The sequence below is a fragment of the Apodemus sylvaticus genome, chromosome 17, assembly GCF_947179515.1.
Source record: "Apodemus sylvaticus chromosome 17, mApoSyl1.1, whole genome shotgun sequence".
Taxonomy (NCBI): Eukaryota; Metazoa; Chordata; class Mammalia; order Rodentia; family Muridae; genus Apodemus; species Apodemus sylvaticus.
In genome coordinates this window covers 54,675,292-54,697,771 of record NC_067488.1, presented here as the reverse complement: position 1 = coordinate 54,697,771, position 22,480 = coordinate 54,675,292, and the positions used below count along the sequence as shown (strand labels likewise).

The 22,480-nt window shown below is 53.0% G+C and overlaps 1 protein-coding gene across 2 annotated transcripts in view; it reads right to left on the bottom strand.

Moving 5' to 3' along the window:
- The window catches only part of Gramd4 (GRAM domain containing 4), an 80,368-nt gene that overhangs the window by 7,675 nt on the left and 50,213 nt on the right, over positions 1-22,480 (bottom strand). For both annotated transcript variants that reach the window (XM_052161415.1, XM_052161416.1), the window contains exons 4-11: positions 11,288-11,408; positions 7,635-7,708; positions 4,640-4,772; positions 4,060-4,085; positions 2,947-3,038; positions 2,371-2,462; positions 1,325-1,373; positions 126-197 (exon numbers count right to left, since the gene is read on the bottom strand). In XM_052161415.1, the coding sequence (XP_052017375.1) occupies positions 126-197; positions 1,325-1,373; positions 2,371-2,462; positions 2,947-3,038; positions 4,060-4,085; positions 4,640-4,772; positions 7,635-7,708; positions 11,288-11,408 (659 nt within the window). The remainder of the gene's footprint in view (positions 1-125; positions 198-1,324; positions 1,374-2,370; positions 2,463-2,946; positions 3,039-4,059; positions 4,086-4,639; positions 4,773-7,634; positions 7,709-11,287; positions 11,409-22,480) is intronic.

Sequence of the window (22,480 nt, the reverse complement as noted above, 5' to 3'; positions counted from 1 at the left end):
CCCCTGCCACTTCACCAGAGTGAGAAAGATGGACTAGAAGAGGCAGGTCAGCCCACAGCAGATGTGTAAGGCCTCTGGATTAGGATTCCTCCCTCCCGGGTACCGGGCAAGCTCAGAGCCGGTACCTGTGCTTTCTGGGCGACATCCAGCACCAGCTGGAACTTCTCAGACACGGTCAGATCTTCCTTTGCAGGTTCCTTCAGTCAAAGGGGAGAGAGAATTTTCCACTGGAATTTAACAGTTCAGAGAAATTACTGACAACACGGCACGAAGACTCCCAGCCCCAGGGATCTGTGGGTCACTGCTGTTCAAAACAGCCAGAGGACTGGGTGCAAATGCAACTGCTGGGCTAAGGGTAGACTCTATCCTTGTGCTTGCTGCCCTGCCCCAGTGCAGGGGGGCCCCATAGGGTGAGCATACACAGTGGTGGACGAAGGCCCTGGCTCACCCTCCCAGTTCACTGCAGTGGGATATCCTGTCAAAACCTCCCCCATTCACTCCCTGACAGGCAGGGTAACTGAGGACAGGCCCATTTAAGTTCGCATGAGTATTGCTTCAGTAAGAATCTCCTGGGCTGGAGAGATGGCTCAGCGGTTAAGAGCACCAACTGCTCTTCAGAACGTTGTGAGTTCAAATCCCAGCAACCACATGGTGGCTCACAACCATCCGTAATGAGATCGGATGCCCTCTTTTGGGATGTCTGAGGACAGCTATAGTGTACACACACACACACACACACACACACACACATATAAAGAATCTCCTAAGGGCCTCCCCAGTCCTAGGCTCAGCAAGACACTGGCTCTCCTTCTTGGAGACTGCCCAGTCCCTAGGTACCCCGAAAAATATCAGGTATGCCTGCAGGCATTGTGGCCTCCCTCAGTGCAGCAGGCTCAAGAGTCCCTTTAGACTTTAGAGGTTCTCAACTGCTGCATCATGACCCCTTTGGGAGTCGAATGGTCCTTTTGCAGGGGTTATATCCACGCCAGGCAGGGAAGTTCTGGCGTCCAGGACAGAGTCATGACCACTTGTCTGGCATCACTGTCTCCCTACCCACAAGCTATATGGGGGCTATACTAATTCCCTTCTTATCTCTACATCAGTCCCAGGCAGAAAAGGTCACCCAGGGCACATGGATAAGGCAATCTGCTTCTAGGCCTCGAAGATTGATGCAGTTGAGTGTCTGGGTGGGTATCCTCCTGGAGCTCGGGGCTGGCATGCCTGGCCCCCTGGCAAGGCAGGATACTCATCTGGATTCCCCACGGTGTGGCCCTAGGTTATGAGTTCTGACAGAGGGACAGATTGCCCCCACCCCAGGACTCACCACAGCTTCAGACACTTCTGGCACGATGCTCCATTGTATCCGCCAGCCCCTGGAAAACAGAAGCCACCACAATGTCACCTTTGGGGGAACGACACTGAGCTCCCAGCTGAGTTACCAGTTAGAGTATGGCCATCTGCTCTTTCAGGGATGGCCACATAGGAGGACCCTAGGAGCTAGGCTGCTGGGCTCTGAGATCTCACCGGCTACCCACGCTAGTTTCTCCTCTGCTAGCGCATATTCAAAGGCAACCATTGTGGGTACAGAGAAGCCCGACACTACCTGTTTGATCTCATCGTGCCTACCAACTGGTCTGTTAATAAAGTTTTATTTACATCAGCAATGCCTCTTAGTGGATTGATGGTCATTAGGGGCTGTGGACTAATGGGGACTTAAGACTCCTTCAGAGGCATTTCAGTGTTTCTTACAAAAACTGTTTTCAAATCAATTCCAGGGACAGGCACAGACAAGGAGCTGAGAGGAAATCGGAAGTCAAGGGCTCTGCCACAAGCCAAGGCAGAAGACTAATGCTCACTCCTAGGAGCAATCACAGGTAAAGCCCGACCCAGGGGACACGGCTTCTTCAGAAAGGGATGTTCAGTGAGGACACAGTGACAGAGGGAATGGACGGCCTCAGCCTTGGTTGAGTGAAGCACCCCCATGCGTACACACACATGTGTACATGTGTGTGCGTGCTGCTCACACTGTGAACTCTAACGTTGCCTGCTCAGTGTTTCCTTCTTATAACCAACAGGCATCAGTATGTTCATGGGGGTGCAGCACCCTGCAGTGTTGCCCACTCACCCCAGGGGTGGGGAGAACTGCCTGCCAAACACACAGCACCCCAGGGACCCCCCCCAGGGAGGCAGTTGGGGTGGTACTGAAGCTAAGCTAGCCACTGCCTGCCCCCTAAAGACTCCAGAGCCTCTCAGAGGACCACTCACAAACAACTATGTGGCATAGCTTGTGTTACAGCAGTATGGGGAAGCAGGCGACCCAGCAGAGTCATATGCATGCAGTGTAGCCACGCAAGAGTGCAGGTCACCTACCTGGCGATGAGGTAATTGAGGGACAACCTCAGAATTGCTAGGAACAGGAACATGGGGATGGCCCAGCCATGCCACACAGCATTCATATATACCTGAGGGTGAAATGTGAGCGGCGTGGTTAGGGACGTGTCGGAAGGTGAGGGACGTGCAAACAGAGCGCTCTGGTACACAGTATGGCCTGCCTGCTTCCTCTCTACAACAAGGAAGACCAATCCCAGCTCAACAAATGTCCAGGGAACCAGGGCATGTGGGATGGGGCAGTTGGGAAGGATGCTTCCAGTTTAAAAGAGAGGTCCACACAGGCAGGTGGTGGACAGGGATGCTGTTCTGGATGAGTAGGGATCAGAAAAGGAAGGGGTGGGGGAAATTGAAGAGGTCTTGCTTTACTCCAGTGTGACTCCCATGCCTGGGTTCTCCTAGCTGATGAGGAGGCTCACCACTGCACACACCCATAATGCTGACGGAGGGACTGAAACCGAACATGTTTAGGCAACCTGGGGGCTGCCTTCCAGGGGCCTCTTGGGAAGACTGGTCCAGACATCCTGCTGGCTCTACCCAGCCTGGGAGAATACTCACTGTGAAGGCAATGGCAGAGGTGTAGATGGAGTACCAGTCAGATAAGGCAGACAGGTTCTTCACGAAGTTAGTGACAGGCTTGGCACCACGCTCTGGGGACAGAACAGACGGCAACAGTCAGCACTGGCCTGCCCTGTAGCATGCAAGCAGGGTCACGTGGGCCTCCAAGGCAGAAGCAAAACTGGGTCACTGGTTGCAGTGGGTGCAAGACCCAACCCACTGAGGGCCTCTACTGCCAGCGTCCCTCCTGACCACTGACTATGGTCCTCACAGGGAACCTGCCCCCAGCACAGCCACAAGTAGCAGGAGATGAGGAAGGGAAGAAACAGTGAGAACAGCCGCCATTTGTACTCTGAGGGGCTTAAGGACTATCAGAGGACACAGCCGTATTTCATCCTGAATTAGTGTTTCTCAGCCTGTGGTCGGAACCGCTTTGGGGTGGGGTCAAATGATCCTTTCACAGGGGTCACTTAAGACCATCTGAAAGCACAGATACTTACATTATGATTCACAACAGTAGTAAAAGTTACAGTTATGAAGTAGCAACAAAAATAACCTTATGGTTGGGGGGTCGGTCGCCATGACATGAGGAACTATATTAAAGGGTCGCAGCAGCAGGAAACTTGAGAACCATTGCTCCAAATTCTGAGTTACCCAGAGCAGGCTCAACACTCCGTTGGCCCTGAAGGTGGTGTGTTCCAGGCACTTCTACCACAGGCTTTTGTCTCAGGGAGGATGGGGGGGATTGAGGGGGACTAAGGGAGGTGGAGGGTAGAGTTGCCCTTAAATGCTTTTTCTGGAGAGTTCTATTCAGCTCACAATCACAGAGGCTGCCTCTTCCCCTCCCCTTCCCCCCTCTCCCCTCCCCTTTCCCCCTCTCCTTTATCCCTGCCTCATCTCCCCCCTCTTCTTCTCCCCCTCCCCTTCTCCTCCTCCTCCCTCTCTCCTCTTTCCCCTCTTCTCCTCCCCCTCTCCCCTCTCCTCCTCCCCCTTCCTTCCCTTTCTTTTCCTTCTCCTCCCTTCCCCTTCCTCTCCTACCCCTGCCCCTCTCCTCCTCTCCCCTCCTTTCCTTCTCCCCCTCCCCTCCCCCATGCCAAGCCCCACAGTACTTACTCAGTCTTCTCATGTTTTCAGTTAACCTGAGAGAGGGGAAGAGACCAGTCTCAGGGTGAAGTCCTCAAGCAGCTCAGCACGCCACTTGGAGAAAACACCATTACTAACTAGTACAAGGGCAGCAAGGAGGACAGACATCCAAGTGCCCGGGAACCCTCAGGAGCCTGGAGTCCATACACAGTGACACAGCACAGTGCTGAGTGCCCTTGCAGCTCAGGAGGCCTTGATGGACTGGCTCTCTAGAGCCCCTGGGGGTCTATGGGAACGTCTGATAAGGGGAGCCTCTGTGTACGGACCAGGTCCATGAACCGTCAAGTGCCCATGATGGACACCGGGCACACACAACCCTCACGTGACTCTTGTCACAAAGCACAAGTCAGTCACCGTGCATGTGACATGACTCTACTTTCCCACAAGCCCCTACAAGGAGGTGGCCCAGAAACATGGGCACAGGGGGGTCTCTAGGAGCTTGTGGCAGTCGTCACTTCAACAGGACATCAAGACTGACCAGCCCACCAAAGTTTAGTGCAGGGCCCTGGTCCTAGCACGGAGATCCTTGGTCTTGGCGAGGTGCCCCTACCTGCGGGCACTGAGGGGCTCCTCTGTCTCTACCGTGTTCTCCTCTGGCTGGAAGCGGAAGTCCTCGATGTACTCCCCGAACCTCTCATAGAACCACTTCTGTACACGGGCGGACAAGCCCTGGCTGCGGCGCTCTGTGGGAAGGAGCAGATATCAGCGAGGGCCACTGCAGGGTCCACACAGCCCCTCCAGAGACTGGATGGAGATATAGGGCAGCTATGGGTCTCGCAGAAAATGACAGTCTAGGTGGGGATACAGGAAAGGTTTAGAGGAATGAAGGTTTCACTACGGAGCAATATGTGAAGGCCTTTCGCCGCCTGAAGACACTAGGTTCAAACTAACAAACGCAGGCCACAGCCACCCCAGCTACAGAGACCCTGCGAAGCGTGATGTCCCCAACCTCACACTTGACTCCAGCAATCTCCAGACCTCAATTTTCCAGCAGCCTCAGGCTTATGTCCAGGCCGTGTCTGACCACGGGAAGAGGCTGAGGGGGGTTCTACCTTGCCAGGTCCTGAGGTCCAGCCTGTGTGAGCAGGGCACACTGGGGTACAGGACCCGGCGACCAAGCTATTGGCCAAGGTGAGCTCATAGCTGCAGCCAGGGCTGAGGCTGCCCTGCAGTGCCCCCAGATTGCACCGTAAAGAAAACAAGGTGTGAAGTTGCCTGCAGGGGGCGCTACTCCACCATAACTTAAAAGCCTGGAACTGGCAGGCAGCAGGCGGACTCCAGACACTTGTGGTGTCATAAACACAGATATCATGTGTCAATTAAAACTAAACGAAAACACACCGGTGTGTTGTGGAGCCAGGGAGAGTGGACAGCAGTCAATATAAACAAGGCTGAAGGACACAGGTCACCGCAGTGGAGGTTGGGGGGCGGGGGGAGGGGGAAGGTGGGTGGGCTGAGATGTGTGTCTCTGGGGGCTACCCAGACAGCCTGCAGGCTTCTCTGTCTCTATAACTACCCACCAAGGTTTGCAGGTGGATCCAGGCAGGCCCAGAAGCTTGTATGGGAGCCTAAAGGCCAGGCAAAAGACGGCCAGCCTGTGTTTCCACTGCACTATTTATGAACATTGGACACAAGAAGTTCATTTACTTAAAAATAATCTTCCTTGTGTTGTTTTTCCCAACCACTTAAATATACACAATGCGGGGGGGCTGGAGAGATGGCTCAGTGGTTAAGAGCACCGACTGCTCTTGCAGAGGTTCAATTCCCAGCAACCACATGGTGGTTCACAACCGTTTGTAATGGTATCTGATGCCCTCTTTTGGTGTGTCTGAAGAGAGCAATGGTGTACTCATATACATAAAATAAGTAAATCTTTAAATATATAAAAAGTTATTTAAAAATGTAAACCTAGGCCGGGCATGTTGCGAACATCAACAATCCCAACACTGGGCAGGGAGCCTGACGCAGGAGGATCAGTCTGGGCTACATAGAAAGACCTTGTCTCACGAAATCAAAATGCCAAAAAAAAAAAACAAAACAAAACAAAAAAACAGATGGGGCCTAAGGGCTGTGGACCCCAGATCCAGGGAAGATGGCCATCTTCAGCCGGTCCTGAAGTCCTGAGGCCCTGCTTGACTTCCAGGGCGGGGGATGCTTTCTGCCACATTCAGAGCTAGTGTCTAAGAAGGGAAAGGCCTGAAGCAGTGCTTCATGCTCCAAGGTGTACAGCTGAGGTCCAGGGATAGCCTGAGGCAGGCATACACCCGAAGGCTAGCTTCCTTCATTTATCTAGGATGTGGCAGAGCCAGGGTGTGGTCCCTCTCCTCTACCACACCCTTCCTGCCTTGGAGGGTGACCACGGACCACAGTGTGGAGAAGGCACACAGTCCCACACAGCCCACCACACCTGGAGACCATGCAATCAAGATTATGTTTGTGGGTGCTGGAGAGATGGCTCGCTGGCTAAAAGTGATCTTTCCAAGGACACTGGTTTGATTCCCAGCACTCACATAGTAGCTTACAATCATCTGTAACTCCAGTTCCGTGAGATTCTATGCACCTTCTTCTAGCCTCCATGGGCACCAGATACTTACATAGTACAGACATACATGACCGGCAAAATGCTCATATGCATAAAATAAAAATAAATCTTTTTGTAAAAGAGAAAAAATTAGACCCGACCTTGATGAGAGGACAAGGGGTCCCCAGCCCCTGTGAATGACCAAGGAGCTGGGTGTCCCCAACTTCTCAACCCTCACTACCACCAAGCACTAGTCTTGGAGTCTTCTGTGCTGCTCCTGGCCTGGTAATCGAGACTCACAAGTTAAAGGCTCTCCATCTACACCTGGGAACTGGCCAGGGACCCTCCGGATGGCCCGCAGAGGCCACCTCCCAGGGGATGCAGCTGCCAGACCTGCACTGGGGCTGGCTGCCAGTGGGTGGACTGTGGCTGGACCTGGGAGAACCTTAGGAGAGGCCTCTTCTTCTGGGCTGCTTCCTGATGCTGGCAGCCTGGGGCTAATGACCTAAGTCATAGCTTAGGCCAGGCTTACTGGCATAGGGCGGGAGAGCCTTGTGCATGGTCACTATGTTGGACAGTGTCTGTGAGGGTGCAGCCAGGGCCTGCAAGAATGTACAGGGGACACTTCTCCTCTAAAGGGCAACTTTAGAAGCTAAAGTATGTGGCAAGATGAATGTGGGCGCTAAGGCAGGAAGCAAGGGAACGAGAAAAGGCTTGTTCCCTACCTGGGAGGTTAGGGCATTCCTTGCTGTGGTCTGCCACAGTCCCCTCAATACCCACATGGGATGACCAGTCATGGGGAACAGGTCAGCGAGTCAATATAGCATAGCCAGCGTGTGCCTTTTGGTGCCTCTCAGGAGGCCTGGCCAAACTAGACAACAGGTCACATCTGTGCACGGAAATGAGATCACCTTTGGGGTGACGAGCTGCAGTGAGGGACACGGATCCAGTTCTGATGGCAGCAGAGTCCCACATGGGAGAGGCCTGGCTAAGGAGAGAACCATCCCTTCCCAGGGGGCCCTACCTGTGCCTGTGCCATTGCTGGCCTGGCTCTGTCCCTTCGGCGGCTGCTGAGGCTGGGCCGGCTGCTCCTCCGACCTTAAACAGGACAAAGGCAAAGTTCATGAGTGCAAATGCCTGCAGCCCCACGTGGAAGAGGACTTCGGGGACAGGTGGGATCTGCCAGCTCCTGAAGCCCTGAAGGCTGGAGGGCTGTTGAGGACAGAGCCCAGCAAGCACCAGGGCTTACACTCTATTTTACAAAAGGCAAGTAGAATCTCATAAGCAAGAGGCTCTCACCATTCCTATTAATTTTAACAGTTACTTGTTTCATCCTTAAGCTCAGGAAAAAATAAATAACTTACTAATGAGAATACCAAGCTCCTCTTTATCCAACACCACACTAGGCCAAAGCTGGATGATACCCCAATATGGTTATGCTAGATTCTACTAGGCCATGCCAGTCACCTCCCTGGCTCCCTACCCCCCAGCCCTCCCCAGCTCAGCTCATGACCAGCAGAGTCTTTACTGGGTCTAACAGCATCCTCAGGCTCTGCCTTTGGCTGGAGTCTTGTCCCTTTACCTGTCAGACTCTCGCTGTTACACACTTAACTGCACACCCTGAGGGAGATACACACCACAGCAGCAGCAGCCCGGGTCACATCCCTTGGGTGGCAACTCCATCCCGTCTCTCTGGCCAGCTATGCTGTCCTCTGGAGTGTTGGGATACCAGCCATCTCAGCCAGCACTGGCTTGGGCCACGGGCATACAACAGCTGTCACTGCAGCTTCAGGGTGCAGTGTGAGCATGCATATGTGTATCTGTGGGGTATGTGGGCTACAAACATTGTAGGTTTGGTGTGTTAACTTGACACAAGCTAGAATCATCAGAGGGGAAGAAACCTCAGTTGAGGAAATGCCTCCGTGAGACCCAGCCGTAAGGCATTTTCTTAATTAGTGATCAGTTGGGTAGGGTCCAGCCCCTTGCGGGTGGTGCCATCCCTGGGCTGGTGGTCCTGGGTTCTATAAAAAAGCAAACTAAATAAGCCAGGGGAAGCAAGCCAGTAAGCAGCACCTCTCCATGGCCTCTGCATCAGCTCCTGCCTCCAGCTTCCTGCCCTGCTTGAGTTCCTGTCCTGACTTCCTTTGATGAACAGCAATGTGAAAGTATAAGCCAAATAAACCCTTTCCTCCCCAACTTGCTTTTTAGTCCCGGTGATTAGTACCAGCAATAGAAACCCTAAGACACACGTACATGTGCTGTGCGGTATATGGAAGTGTGCACTGCATGTGTTTGAAGTGTCCTTACATGGCCCTTCTCTCCCTACAGTTCACTAACACTATCACAAACTAGGAAGTCTTCCTCCCCCACCCCTGAAATGTCCTTTGCTCCAACCCCTCCAGTTTCAGGCTTCCAGAGGGCTCCTGAACTCTTCCACATCCTCAGAACAGAGCAAGGGAAGAGGCCCCTTGCTTCTCCTGAGACCTTCATTTTCTACTTCCTGGGTCACAACCCGGATGTTCCTTCCCTTCCACATCCTAGTTGGGCCCTTTATGTACTCAGAACTGACTCTGGGCCAGGCAAGCTCACCCACTAAGGGAGAAAGGAGAGAGAGGAGAGCTAGAGCCTCAGAGTGGGGTTGGGGCTAGGGGATAGATAATGGGCAGGAGAAGCGGGGGCTGCTGGGACAGGGTCAGCCAGAGGCTGGATGCTCCTGCTAGGGTGAGTCTGGCTTCTTGGGAAGCTGGGAGGCAGAATGGAAGAGGACATCCTATGCATAATGGAACGCTCTTAACTTTCTAGTCTCTGAGGTCAACCCAGGAGAATTCTACCTGAAGGCCCTGGAGTGGGGAGCACAAGCCTTGAAGCCAGGACTAAAAGGCAAGGCAGGGTCCCTCCTCCCCAAACAGGGCACAGAGACCGGGGGAGGGAAGCAGGGTAGCCTGACTAACAAGAACCACAGAGCACGTGAATTGTCACTAGGAATGTCAGGACAGGGAATAGGCGGCTTCTTATCCCAAGATCTCAACTTCTCAGAGCTGCTGCTACTGTAGACTAAGGCCCAGGCGGAAGTGGATGAGAACACACTTGAGCCTGTCACTCAAGACTGAGCTGTGAGCACCGCTGCCAGTGTGGTTCATACTCAAGGGGCAAAAATCCCAACAAGGAAGACACTCCCCAGGAGCATGGACTGCCCAGTTGGAGGGGTTCACGAGGCAAAAGTGGGTGTCCCAAATTGCCAACAGCTATTTGCTCTAGCCTGGCAGGGACAGAGGCTGAGAGTATAGGGGTGAAGGTGGTGGGTGCTGAGGTGAGAAAGCCGGGATCCTGGGTCCCAGCCTTGTCTCCCAGCTAGCACTACGGCTGCTGAGCAGAGGGACTGAGTTCAAACTATATAAGCTACGGGTCAGTCTTAGGGATTATAGCTGTATGAGGCTCTTTGCTGATGTGCCTCCCACCAGAGACAGCAGAAGCAGAAGCTGTGCTCCTGAGGGTGGTCAGAGGGATGGATGGCCAAGGGCGCTGCAGGTACCTGGGGAGTTAAGTGTTCAGAACGCATATCCAAGGACGAGTTCTCACTCGCAGACATCCCCCTGCACAAGCCGGGGTGGCAACGTCACCCACAGAGAAAGCTTGCGACAATGAGGGTGTGAGCTTGGTGGGTAACTCTACAGAAGTAGGATAGAGTGCATGTGCTGGGTGGGGGTGCTTAGGACCCTGCCTTGAAGCTGCAGAAGCAACCAAGCCTCTCTCTAGGCCACAGGGCCTGAGCAGGGGTGAAGTAGCCACTGGGGAAGGGCAAGGAATATAGGAAAATACAAGGCAGGGAAGGGGAGTCAGTGTCCTCAGAAGGTCCCAAGAGGCCCAGGCAACTCTCTGGGGCTAAATAAATAACAGGGTGGGGACAGGGCCCACGGGTCAGGGAGCATTTTCTAGTCAAGACTGGAGGGTATCCGGTGGCCTGCTGTCTTGAGGCCCCCTTGGGTCACAGCTCTGCATAGGTCTGGCTGGTGACAGCGCACCCCTACAGGGTACCTCATCTCCCAGAAAGAAAGACACGTTTCATGCCACGGCTTGGACAAGCTCAGGCAAGACTTGAACGTAGGGGTCTGATCTGGCCAGCAATATGACTCACTTTGAACCCCCTGAGGGACTAAGTAGGACTTCTCAGATGGTCTAGCTCTCATCATTCTTAGCGCATGGCTACGCCATGGATCCGAGCTGAGGGTGTGGGGAAACCCTGCCCATCGAGGAGGAGGTAAAGTTGTGGTTTAAAGGTGGCTTGTCTTTCAAGGGCTCGTGACGCTCTGTTCTTGGTACGATGGTGGAGGGGTTGGGGGATTTTTAAAGGACTGAGCCTAGTAGAAGAGTCTCAAGTCCTGGGAGCAGCTTTGGGGATGGGTTAATGCAGTTCTCTGGGACCCCCAGTTAGTTCTCACCAAAGAGTCATTAAGTGTGTCTGACTCTGCCTTGCCTCCGGCAGATTGTAACTTCTCTCCTACACATTCTCTCACCATGATGCCATACGCCATGAGTCCCCACCGGGGCTGAATCAATGCCAGCTCTGAGTTCTTCACGCTCCAGTGCAGGGAGCTAAATAAAACCTCTTTTCTTTGTAAGTACCAGCGTTGGGGATATCGCTAGAGTAGTAAAAAAAAAAGATGAATGTGGGGTCACCTGGCCTTTAGCACCTCCTGCATTTTCTGTTCCAGTTCCATCCGCCGCTGCCGCTCCCGATCCAGCTCCTGCCGTAGCATCTCTGAGTTGGTCTCCTCTCGAAGCTTCCGGAGCTCCTCCTCTGTGGAGAGGAGAGCCAGGTGATCAGCACTCAACGCCCACTGTCCCCAATGACAACACAAGCCGACTTGAGAACAGCAGATAGGTTCCTGGTAAGTAAGGGACCAGAGCACGTGAACTTTCTCAAGTTTGCTGAATGCTCAGTTGACAGGTGCAGTCTGGTCCCTGTCTGCTCATGAGGGTGTCAGCAGCTCCTCCCAGCCCTCCTCTGGGGTATTTGCTGGGAGAAGGGGCTCTTCACTGGGGCTCCTCTTACCCAGTGGAGACAAGACTGGGGCAAACCATGGGTGAAGGCTTTTCCTGAGCTCAGTAACAGAAGAAAAGCCCTTTAGCCAAGTCACCAGCACACAGGACACCCTGGGGCATTACACCATCATCTGATTCAGTCAACAGGACTGGGACAGAAAGACTAAAGGCTCCAGGAGGTGCCAGCAGCAGAATAGAGGCAAGCCAGCCCCCGGGCCACCTCAATACAGAGGAACCTGGGTAGTAAGAAGTCTGGGAACTCGGTGTGGTACACCTGGAAAGACCCTCAGGAAGGTCAGATCAGAACTGAGTCCCAGATGAAACTAAGGAGCCAGATTGCAGATGGCTGGGGGAGGGGCGTCGGGCAGAAAACCTGGCAGCTTGGAGGGCAGAGGAGGCAGGAGCTGACTGAGGGGGCGGGGCCTAAAACTGCAGATGTCGAAGTGTAAGGTCAAAGTCGTTGAAGATTGCCCTTTGTTCTGAGAGAACTCACGCATGTCACAGCCATACAAGAGGTTTGTCCCCTTCCACCTTTTCCATACTGATATGAAAAGAGGGGTCCTAGTTAGCAACGCTTTATCTCCCTATTTCCATCACGCTCCACGTGACGCAGCGTAATGCAGCCAGGGTTTGGGTGGTGAAGGGCCACCGCCCTCGACACACCGCTTTTTTTGTGCTCAGTTCCCCCATGGTCCCCACAGACAGCTGAGACTGAGCCAGGAGGGAGTCATGAATGACAACCTTGCCCTGGCCAGCCTTGAACTGTGCAGGAAGGCAGACAGGAATGGAAACAGCCCTCTAGGGGCATTGAGGGTAGGGTTCGGGCAGAGAGGGACAGGGCAGCAGATGGTACGGGCTGGGGGTCAGAAGACAAGTGAACTAACTACTCAGGCTACCTGAGAGCCTTGGAGGGCTCGCCCACTGTAAGTGGGGATGGAAGTAGGAGATTATGCCAGCAAGACCATCTGGGGATGTCAGCCCAGGCAGTCAGATGAAGCAATCAGGCCTGCTTATAGACATAGCCCAGGATCCAGGCCCGGCTGCTAACTAGCACAGTGGTGGGCTTCGGTCCGGGAGAGCGCCGTGGATAGGGTCTCTCACAGTGCTGCCAGGCTTACATTCCGCCTCAAGCTGAGCTATGCCTCTGAGACCCAGCTCTGCCCACTCACAATGGCCATGACCAACCCACCTCCGCAGGGAACCTCTTCAGGGTCCTACCACCTAGATCACAGGTAGCTATGTCACCTCACAGAGCTGTAGCCTGGCCTGGGCTCTCAGTACTTAGAGCTGTCTGTGAGGAAGGTTCACAGCAAGGAAGATATCAGCAAGGGTCAGGGCAGCTTAAACCGCAGGACATGCCCAGCCCCCAGCTATTTCCAGAGCCCTGAGAAACACCAGGTAAGAAGAGCCCCATAGACTACGTGCCATGGACTCTGCCAATGCTGACAAGGGGACAACCAGGACAAGGTGTTCCTATCACCACAGAGGACATGAATGTCTCACGTGGAGTTTGGTCTTCCTGGGATGAGGTGGAGGTTGGTTCTAAGGAGCATCCTGTGGAAGCAGGGTCAGTGCCCACACCTACCGCTATCTAGGGCTCCAAAGGCTCAGGCACGTAGCAAGCTATGATAACCACGGGGCCAAGGTCAGGCCATGTCTGTGTGTCCTGAGCTTGGCTCCCTGGATGGCAGTAGCCTGTCTGGATGTGATCTAAGGACTGTCTATGCAGACTGCAGTTGTGGCCTGTGTTGGCTGCTGATTCAGATATTGGGTCAATATTGGTTTCAATCACACAGAGCACCCCAGTCCTGGGGTTGGTGAGCTGAGCCCTAGGGAGGGAAATCTCTGCCGGAAAAGACAAGCTTTGCCCTGTACTGCTCCAAGACAAAGGAACTAGACAAAGTTATTTTCTATAGTCTCTGAGTGTGGCCATGTGGCTAGATTCCCAGGGAGAGGCAGCTACTCCATGCTGGTAGGAAAGGTGAGGTCCACAGTAGCCTGGAACCTCTCTGGATTGGATGGGAACTTCTCAGGGTGACTCAGTGGCTTCCTTTCCTGTCTTAGTCACCTCACCAAACATGGGGTCATAGAACTAAACATGGGCGTATGTATGCAGCATTGGCTTAGGCCCTAGACATCAAACATATTGTGATTCCTGGGGACACTGACCCAGAGGAATCAGGGTGCTAAGAGCCTTGCCCATGACAGCTGTTGGCTACACCCCCCCCCCCGTAAGAAAGTCCAAGCAGAGGCAGCAGAGGGTCCTGGACTTTTGGGGTCCTCAGCCCATGAGCCCTAGACACCATAGGGCATCCCACCCACCCTATTGCTAATCCTGACTGTGAGGTAAAGGCTGCCTCTATTCCCCCAGTGCTGCCTGGCACAGCTGTGAGGGCCTAGCCACACACAGCTTCACTGGTAGACACTCGCCGAGTTCCAATGCCTTAGCCTGTCAAGGTTCCTGGGACACCAGCTGGGGAGAATATGGTGCCCAGAGCAGACGTCTGGGTGGGGCCTCATGAGCAGCCTCAAGCAAATGAATGGACCCATTGGGTAAGCCTAGGTGCTAGTCCTTGGCTAGCCTGGACCCCTAGTGGTCAGAACCATGCCTATAATGCTGGGGCAGCGGGGAGACTATGCTGCCTTAGGCCTTTCCCTGAGAGGGTCATGGGATAGATGAAAGCTAAGAAAGCCTGGTCCTCTGAACAACATGGAGAGTGTATGATCACTCGAGACAGGCAGGCCAGAAGCCTTCCTCCACAGGACCCAACTCTCAGCCACCTGGCCCGTTGTCCTACAGCCTGGGATAGGTGTAGTAGAAGAGCTATCGGGGTTCAGTGAATGGGCAGGTGGGTAGACCAACCACCTGGCATCCTCCTCTAAGACGACCAGTGAGCTTTCTCCCAAAGGCGCCCATCTACCTGGCTCAGGCACGTCCTCAGTGCAGTTAATCAGGCATGCACTTAGGGCAGCTGCACGTGGCCAGCTCAAGAACCAGGTGTGGAAAGACATCTTTTTTTTTTAAGGGAGTAGGGATACTAGAGAGACGGTTCAGCAGTTGAGTGCTTACTGCTCTTGTACAGGACCTAGGTTCTATTCGAAGCATCTGTCTCAGATAGCTCACGACCACCCATAACTCTAGTTCCAGGGGATATGATGCCCTCTGCCTCTGTGGATACCTGTACCCATGTGGTGCACATAAACTCACATGGGCACACAAGTATTGTCTTAGTTAGGATTTCTATTGCTAAGATGAAACACTATGACCAAAAGCAAGTTGGGGAGGAAAGGGTTTACTTGGTTTACATTTCCACATCATAGTCTATTACTGAAGGAAGTCAGGACAGGAACTCAAGCAGGGCAGGAACCTGGAGGCAGGAGCTGATGCAGAGGCCGTGGAGGAGCGCTGCTTACTGGCTTGTTTCTCATGGCTTACTCAGCCTGCTTTCTTATAGAACCCAGGACCACCAGCCCAGGGAAAGCACCACAATGGGCTGGGCCTGCCCACATCAAACTAATTATGAAAATGCCCTACAGCTGGATCTTATGAAAGCATTTTCTCAATTGAGAAATGAGACTTTCTCAGATGACTTTAGCTTGCATCAAGTTGACATAGAACTATCCAACACAAGTACATATAAAAATAATACGTGAATCTCAAAAAAAATAAAATAAAATAAAAGAACCAGATGTAGGAGCAGACTCAGCCTGGGAGGTCTCTATCTTCCATCGTCTGTTTCTATTCTGACAATGCTTATACCACAGATAAGCAGAGCTAAGAAACCTTACATTGCTGGAGGGAGACTGAGGGAGGAGGGTTGAGGCTGGCTGGGGTGGGGGGTTGGATACTTTCTTGTCTGATCACCTGACCCACCCCCACCCCCACCACCCCCATGGCCTCTTGGCTCCCAGCCCAAGTGAAGATCAAAGCAATTCTTCTCTATCTTTACAGTGCAAGCTGCTCAGCCAGGAACAGGAAATTGGGCTTTCCTTAATTGGCCCGCCTTGAATGTCTGTGTCTTCCTGGTGTCACTCTATCGGAAAGCTCATCAGCAGGTTCCATCCACGGCAGATGCTTAGGGATAGTAGAAGAGAGAGATCCCTTCCCAAGGTGAGCAGGGTGCATACAGAGTTCTCTCTGGTGTGGAAGGGCGTGTGTGTGGGCCCCTTGGAGGAGTGTAAGTATCCTTGACAAATACCCCTCCCCCCTCCCAGGAGCCCTGAGGGCGGGAAGCTCAGCCCTGCCTTAGTACAGCTGCTGCTCTATGATCCTGTGCCTCTGCAGCCCAGCTCTCAACACTACCTGCCCTCCCCAGCCATCATGGGCTCAGCTGCAGGGGCAGGTCCACTGCAGCCCTTGCCAATTTAGTGAGTCAGCCTGTCTGTTCCCAGCAGGGCCCCAGAGGCTTCGTGCCTTTTCCTGGTGCCTCGGAGAGAGAGCTAAGCGTGTAAAAACCAGTGGGATTTCTGAGCCTTTCTTTCCGCGAACTCTTTCTCCCTCAGCTAATGGCTCCCCGCAAAGCCCTCTCTCTGCAACTGAAATGAACCCCAGTGTCTTGGTAATGTGGGCCAGCTTCCATCCCACGGTGACACATTTAGGTCAGATGCAGTGCAGTGTCCCGTCCTGCCGTTCCACAGAACAAAAGCAATACAAACCCCAGTCATCGGTTTCTCCTGCTTTCCTCAGGGAAAGGCTGACTGCCTGCCAGGCAGAAAGCGCTGAGCTGGCTGCCTGTAAGGCCATCCTTGCCCACTGTCCCCACGGAATGGAGCCACGAGGCCCATGGCAGCCCCTTCCATCCCCAGAGTCTCTGTCTTGAGATCTGACTGTGGCCCCTTAGCAGTCCCAGCTTTTTGCCCTAGAACTTTGGATCCCCCATACCATATGCCTGTCACTGTTACGACTTGGGGGAGGGTCACCTCAGTCTCTAATATAACCCCCACTGTTTACAGAGGCTGATGATGCTAGACCTACCCAGGACAGACCATGGGGTCCCCCATGGGGTGAAGGGTAGGATAATGGCCCCCCTTGAATATCTACATATGAGCTTCTTGTGGCCGATAATATTACATTCTGACTTAGTACAATAGTCAATATCTGTGATGGTTTGTATATGCTTGGCCCAGGGAGTAGCACTATTAGAAGGTGTGGCCCTGTTGGAGTGGGTGTGTCACTGTGGGTGTGGGCTATAAGACCCTTTTCCTAGCTGCCTAGAAGCCAGTATTCTGCTAGCAGCCTTCAGATGAAGATGTAGAACTCTCAGCTCCTCCTATACCACGCCTGCCTGGATGCTGCCATGCTTCTGCCTTGATGACAATAGACTAAACCTCTGAACCAGTCCCAATTAAATGTTGTCCTTATAAGAGCTGCCTTAGCGGATTTCTAGGTTTGAGGACAGCCTGGTCTACAGAGTGAGTTCCAGGACAGCCAGGGCTATACAGAGAAACCCTGTCTCAAAAAAACCAAAAAAAAAAAAAAAAAAAAAAAAAAAGTTGCCTTGGTCACAGCAGTAAAACCCTAACTAAGACACTATCTTATGGTTTTAAAAGGTCCAGAGATCAAACAGGTGTTCTGGGCTTGATAGAATAGAGGTGTCAATGGGTCAGTTTTATTTGGAAGTGGAGGGAAGATTAGGTATACTGCATCTTTTCCAGCATCCAGAGGAGCAATGACGTCATGCTGACCCGCCTCCTCCATCTAACCCACCAGCCTCCTCCTTGAGATTGTTTTGCACCCACTGATAATCTTGGGTCTTCTCACCTCAGGCTGACAACTCTGTCACATCTGCCAAGGAACCGTCGGTCACATGCATATAGCTGCCAGGGATTAAGAGGTAAACACTCGTGGGGAAATCGAGATTCTACTTACCGTGTTCTCCCCTGAGATTATAACAGACAGGGCAAAGGAGCCCCCAATAGACAGAGGCCCACAGAAGACTCTCTGGCCTCACAGCTACCCTGAGCGTCACAAAACAAGAAGCCCCCCTCTGATGGGCATACTGGCCTACCTGGGTACAAGGACCCCCACCTCCACCCCAGCTGGAAGGGTCCCCCCTCCAACTTCACTCTCTTGTCATCTCCAATTATGTCCCCCAACACAGAAGCAGGACTCCCCAGCACCCCGCTAAGGCAGCCTAGCCAATGAATGCTTACATAGACTTTCTAAAAATCCAGTAGTTTTGAGAAAGGAACCAATGGGCAGCAGCACTTTGCCAGAGGCAATAGGTGTGGCATCCTATAATATGCTCTGAGCTACACGGCAGAAAGCCACCTGTTCTCCTGTGCCCTCTGTCTGAGGACAGAGATGGATACGAGGTCAGAGCCCTGTTTCCACAAGGAGGGATCTCGCAGGCTCAGTCAAGCGAGGAAGCCATCTGGGGTCTGTGTCTAAGTCACAAGTGAAGATTTAGGCAAAAGCCATAGCTTAGCACATTAGACCACAGAGCCAATGCTGCAGAGCTATGACACTATGTGTCACATGACACAAATGGTGTGGCACAGCTCCTGGGCCAAGGGTTAGCTTTTTTTCAAGGCCCACTGCTAGCAATAGTCGACTCCAGGAGCTCGTCCGGCCTAGTTACATAGCAGGGGTGGCATGGAGCCTGCAGAAGGCCAGGGGAGTGGGGATGTTTGCTGAAGATGTCAGTCCCCGCAACTTCCAAGTCCCCAGGGTGTATATCACACTTTAGAAGCTCCGTTCTAGGCTTCTGCTCACATGACACCCATGTTGTCACTGTGTTATTCATTTAAGCAGACCAGCAAACCAATTACCAAGAAGACAAGCAAGATGACTCAAGTGCATGGCTCCAGAGGAACCAAGACAGTTCCAGAGGGACAAGGTCTACCCCAACCCTACCCACATAGGAGCTGATGAGGCAGCAAAATGAATGTGGAGGAGAGAGAAAGCTGGGGCCGGGGGGACTATTTCTGTGTCCAAGTATACGTTTACACCGACATAGGTCCTAAAGGACCAGGTCACCTATGACAGTGACCCTCAGGGACCCTCAGAAGGAAGAGATTCTGATCGGCATACCCAACGCCATTTGGAGACTGCCAGATATCTCCAAAGCAAAGAGGCAAAACAAACTCAAAAGCAGAGTCCCTGAAGCCAGGGGGACCTGGTACAGCAGAGGGTTCCTCACAGAACACGCATGACAGAAGCCGTGGGAGACTGGTACAGCTGGGCCTGCTGTCCACCCACCTGCTCCAGGCTTTAGCCTCGCCAGGCTCTGAAGGTGAAGGGCAGGTGATTCGTGGACTCTTGACCCCCAAGAAACCCATTCCTCCCTCCTCGGCATGCTGATTCAAGGGGACACAGAGGAGATAAGTCAGCCCCCCAGGCATGGCCTGCCCAGGCTGCGCAGCCTCCATGGCTGCAGGCCCACAGGGAAGGAAAACAACTTCAAAGCTATTTTTAAATTTGCAAAAGCAGATCTCTCAAGCAGGAATCCCTTTGGCACAAGATGCAACAGGCCTAGCCAGAGGGGGAGGGGGGAAATCAAATGATAAGCTTTAAATAAAATTTCTCCCCACCCGGTTAGAGCACATATACACAGAAGGCCACCCGGAGGGGAAAAGAAAGCTCTCCCCAGCCAGGCTGGGCTGCACGACTGGGCACCTGAACAGGTTTTTGCCAGCCCAGTTTCCCTTCCTGTTATCCTTAAGGACCTTTTTAAAAGACAATGCCCTGCCCTCCCCAGTGGACAAGGAATGAGTCACCTCCTGATTTCGGGACACCCGTTCACATCCAGCCCTAGAGAAGCGGCACTGTGCAATGCTACTTTTCTCTGACCACTCCACTCAGAGGGTGCCCTGCCCTCCATGACCCCCACAGCCTGTGCACTCTCCTAGGGCTCACTTATCACTGTGCTGTTCATTGCTCTGCTCAGGAGTGGCATTTACAGACTGATGAACTGTCAACACCAAGCTGAACGTTCCTTCAAAATCAGGGAGTGTGCGGCCAAGTTCTGGACGTTTAGCATTCTAATGGGACAGGCTGCTGCTTGGGCTTGACAGTCTGGGTTTAGGAAGTCAATTATGGGACTAGGGCGGTGTCTTGAAATCTGTGTGCAGATAGATAGATAGATAGATAGATAGATAGATAGATAGATAGGAAGGAAGGAAGGAAGGACATAGCCCTTCAGTATGAGACGGGGAGTGGGTGTGACATGCTGTTGCCTCTGATGCTCAAGGGCTGGACGCCAATGCCCTGGCTAGCCCTGGGCTGAGAGACGTGGTTATTAAAAAGTCTCTGCCCTCGGGTCTGGAAGGAGAAGGGCAAGGGCTAGAGAGCTGACTCCATGGCTAAGAGCACTGGTTGTTCTTCCAGAGGACCCAGGTTCAAGTCCCAGCAAACACATGATGGCTCACAGTGTTTCAGGATCCAGTGCCCTCTTCAGACCTCCATGGACACCAGGCATGCATGTGGTGCATGAATATGTTATACGTGTAGGCAAAAGAACATACGCACAGTTTTTTCGGTGTCTGCTCTATCCACTCCCTATCTCCTGGTCACATCCCTCCAATCATGCACCAGCAGCCAAGCTTTCTCAAAGCGTCAAGCTCCCAGCCAGACACCCAGTACCTGCTTAATATGGGCCAGAGGGCAGGTGGGAACGCCCCGCCAGCAGCAAGGTACAGAGGTTTGTATTCGGAACACATGCTAGGGAGTAAAGGTTTGTGTGGAGACACTGTGCCTGGGACCAAACACCAGATAGAAAACAAAGGAGGATGCTGTGGCTGGAGAATGGCTTTCGGTGGTGCCTAGAAAGGACCCAAAGGATGTGCAGAAAGGCATGCCTGGGTGCAGGGTGGCACACTCTGGTCATCTATGCACTCATCCCATTGTTTATGTGCACACCTCTGGCTGGTACAGCCAGCGATCTGCTGAGTCATCCAGCCATCCACCCAGATGTGTCCTGAGCACCCTGCAGCTGCCGGGCTCTGGGACCATACAGATGAGGCAGCAGCTGGCGTCTCTCCTTCCTATAAAACGCAGCTGGTGGATGCCAATGTAGACAGGCGATTGTGCTGACCCCCGCAGGGCTGTCCAACACATCCCACATGCCGCTCGACAGTGTCTCTGGTACCTGAGGCTTCCCACGGGGACCACTGGAAACAGCGGAGAATACATGGCTGCTGGCCCGATGTCTTCTCTCCCCACTACAAACACAGGACCCTCTAACATGCCACCCCGAAGCAGAGATGGGATGATACCCTCTCCCTGGAGCTGATGCTGTGCCTGTAGGGCAGGTTATGAGGTCACAGAGATGGACCGAGGCTCCTGATTGGAATACTCCCATGACAATCAATTGTCATTGCCCAAGGCATCCTGCCCGGCTGTCAGCATGACGCAGCAGATGAACATGCCAACCCCAGATTTCACCATCTCACCCCAGTACTGCAGGAGGCCTGGCCCTGGGAGCAGCGCCAAAGTCAGCACCGGGGCATTTGAGCTTTTCCTCTGAAGTATGAGAGACAGCAGGCTGGGGGTGGGGGGTGGGTTAGTGAGCAGGCTCAGCCTCTGTGCTCAAAGAACTTATATCCTGGGCAATGACAAGCTTTGGGGACAGATATTTCATCTGCAATGAAGTCTTCAAGAGTATATTTTACTGGGCAACAGAAATGATGTAGAAAAGCAAAACTTTGGGGCTCCTCCCCACCCTGGCACTGGGTACAGATCCTAGGGTCTCACACATGATAGAAAATAACTGTTGAGGCTGGAGAGATGGCTCAGCGGTTAAGAGCACCGACTGCTCTTCCAAAGGTTATGAGTTCAAATCCCAGCAACCACATGATGGCTCACAACCATCTGTAATGAGATCTGATGCCCTCTTCTGGAGTGTCTGAAGACAACTACAGTGTACTTACATGTAATAAATAAATAAATGTTAAAGAAAATAACTATCACTAGCCCACATCCCCCTAGACAGAGAAATATGAAACCTTAGGCCTAATGGGCCAGAGCTTTAATTTTTTTTTTAGGGGCCAATTTCATCTTTTTCCTGGAAAAAAAAATCCCCATAGGACCTGTGTGGAGCTGATCTCGGTCTTCCGTCCGTATTCTCTGACCCCTCCTCCCACCAGCTTTACCCCAGGGACAGCAGCAGACCCTCCCAGGCTCTGTCCCTGGGGTTATCTCTGAGCTCCACAGCACTTAACATATAGGAGGAGGCAGCATTAGGAGGCCAGGCCCCCCAGCAAGACATCTGCCGACCTAGGTCTGGAGGAGTGGGCTCAGGCCTGTTTGTCAACAACACACCTGGCTCTGTCTCTAGCTGGTCTCTGGACTGCCTCAGTCTTCAGAACTCTGGAGGCACTCTGGCGACTCCCAGGTTTCTGCTCTCCACAGACTAATAGTGAGGTGGTCTTGCTCACCTCTGATCATCTAGATCAATCACCCCAGGCTAACCCATGTTACAAGGTCCTGTTGTCTTCTGAATCTGTACATCCAGAGGTAAGCGCTGCTTGCCTTCTTCCCACAGAGCAAGGGTCAGCCATTATAGCCCTCCCCCACGTGTTGAGCATGAAGGGGACTTCTAGGAGTGTCTAGGGTTTGGAGCAAAGGCCTCCTCCCTCTGGCTCACACGCTTCAGGAATCACTGCTATCCACTGGCTGCCTCCACTGGGAATCCACTTACACCACTGTATAGGTGTCAGAAGCTGGAGACAAGGCATAACCCCTAGGGGATTCTCCTCTAGCCTGACCAGAGAGGTGCTGGCAGAAGTTACACTGAGGAGGTGTCACCTCAGAAGGGCCCTCAATCCATACAAAGCTCTACAGCCCAGCCTAGCAACCATCAACCAGGAAGCTCCTGACAGGCCGGA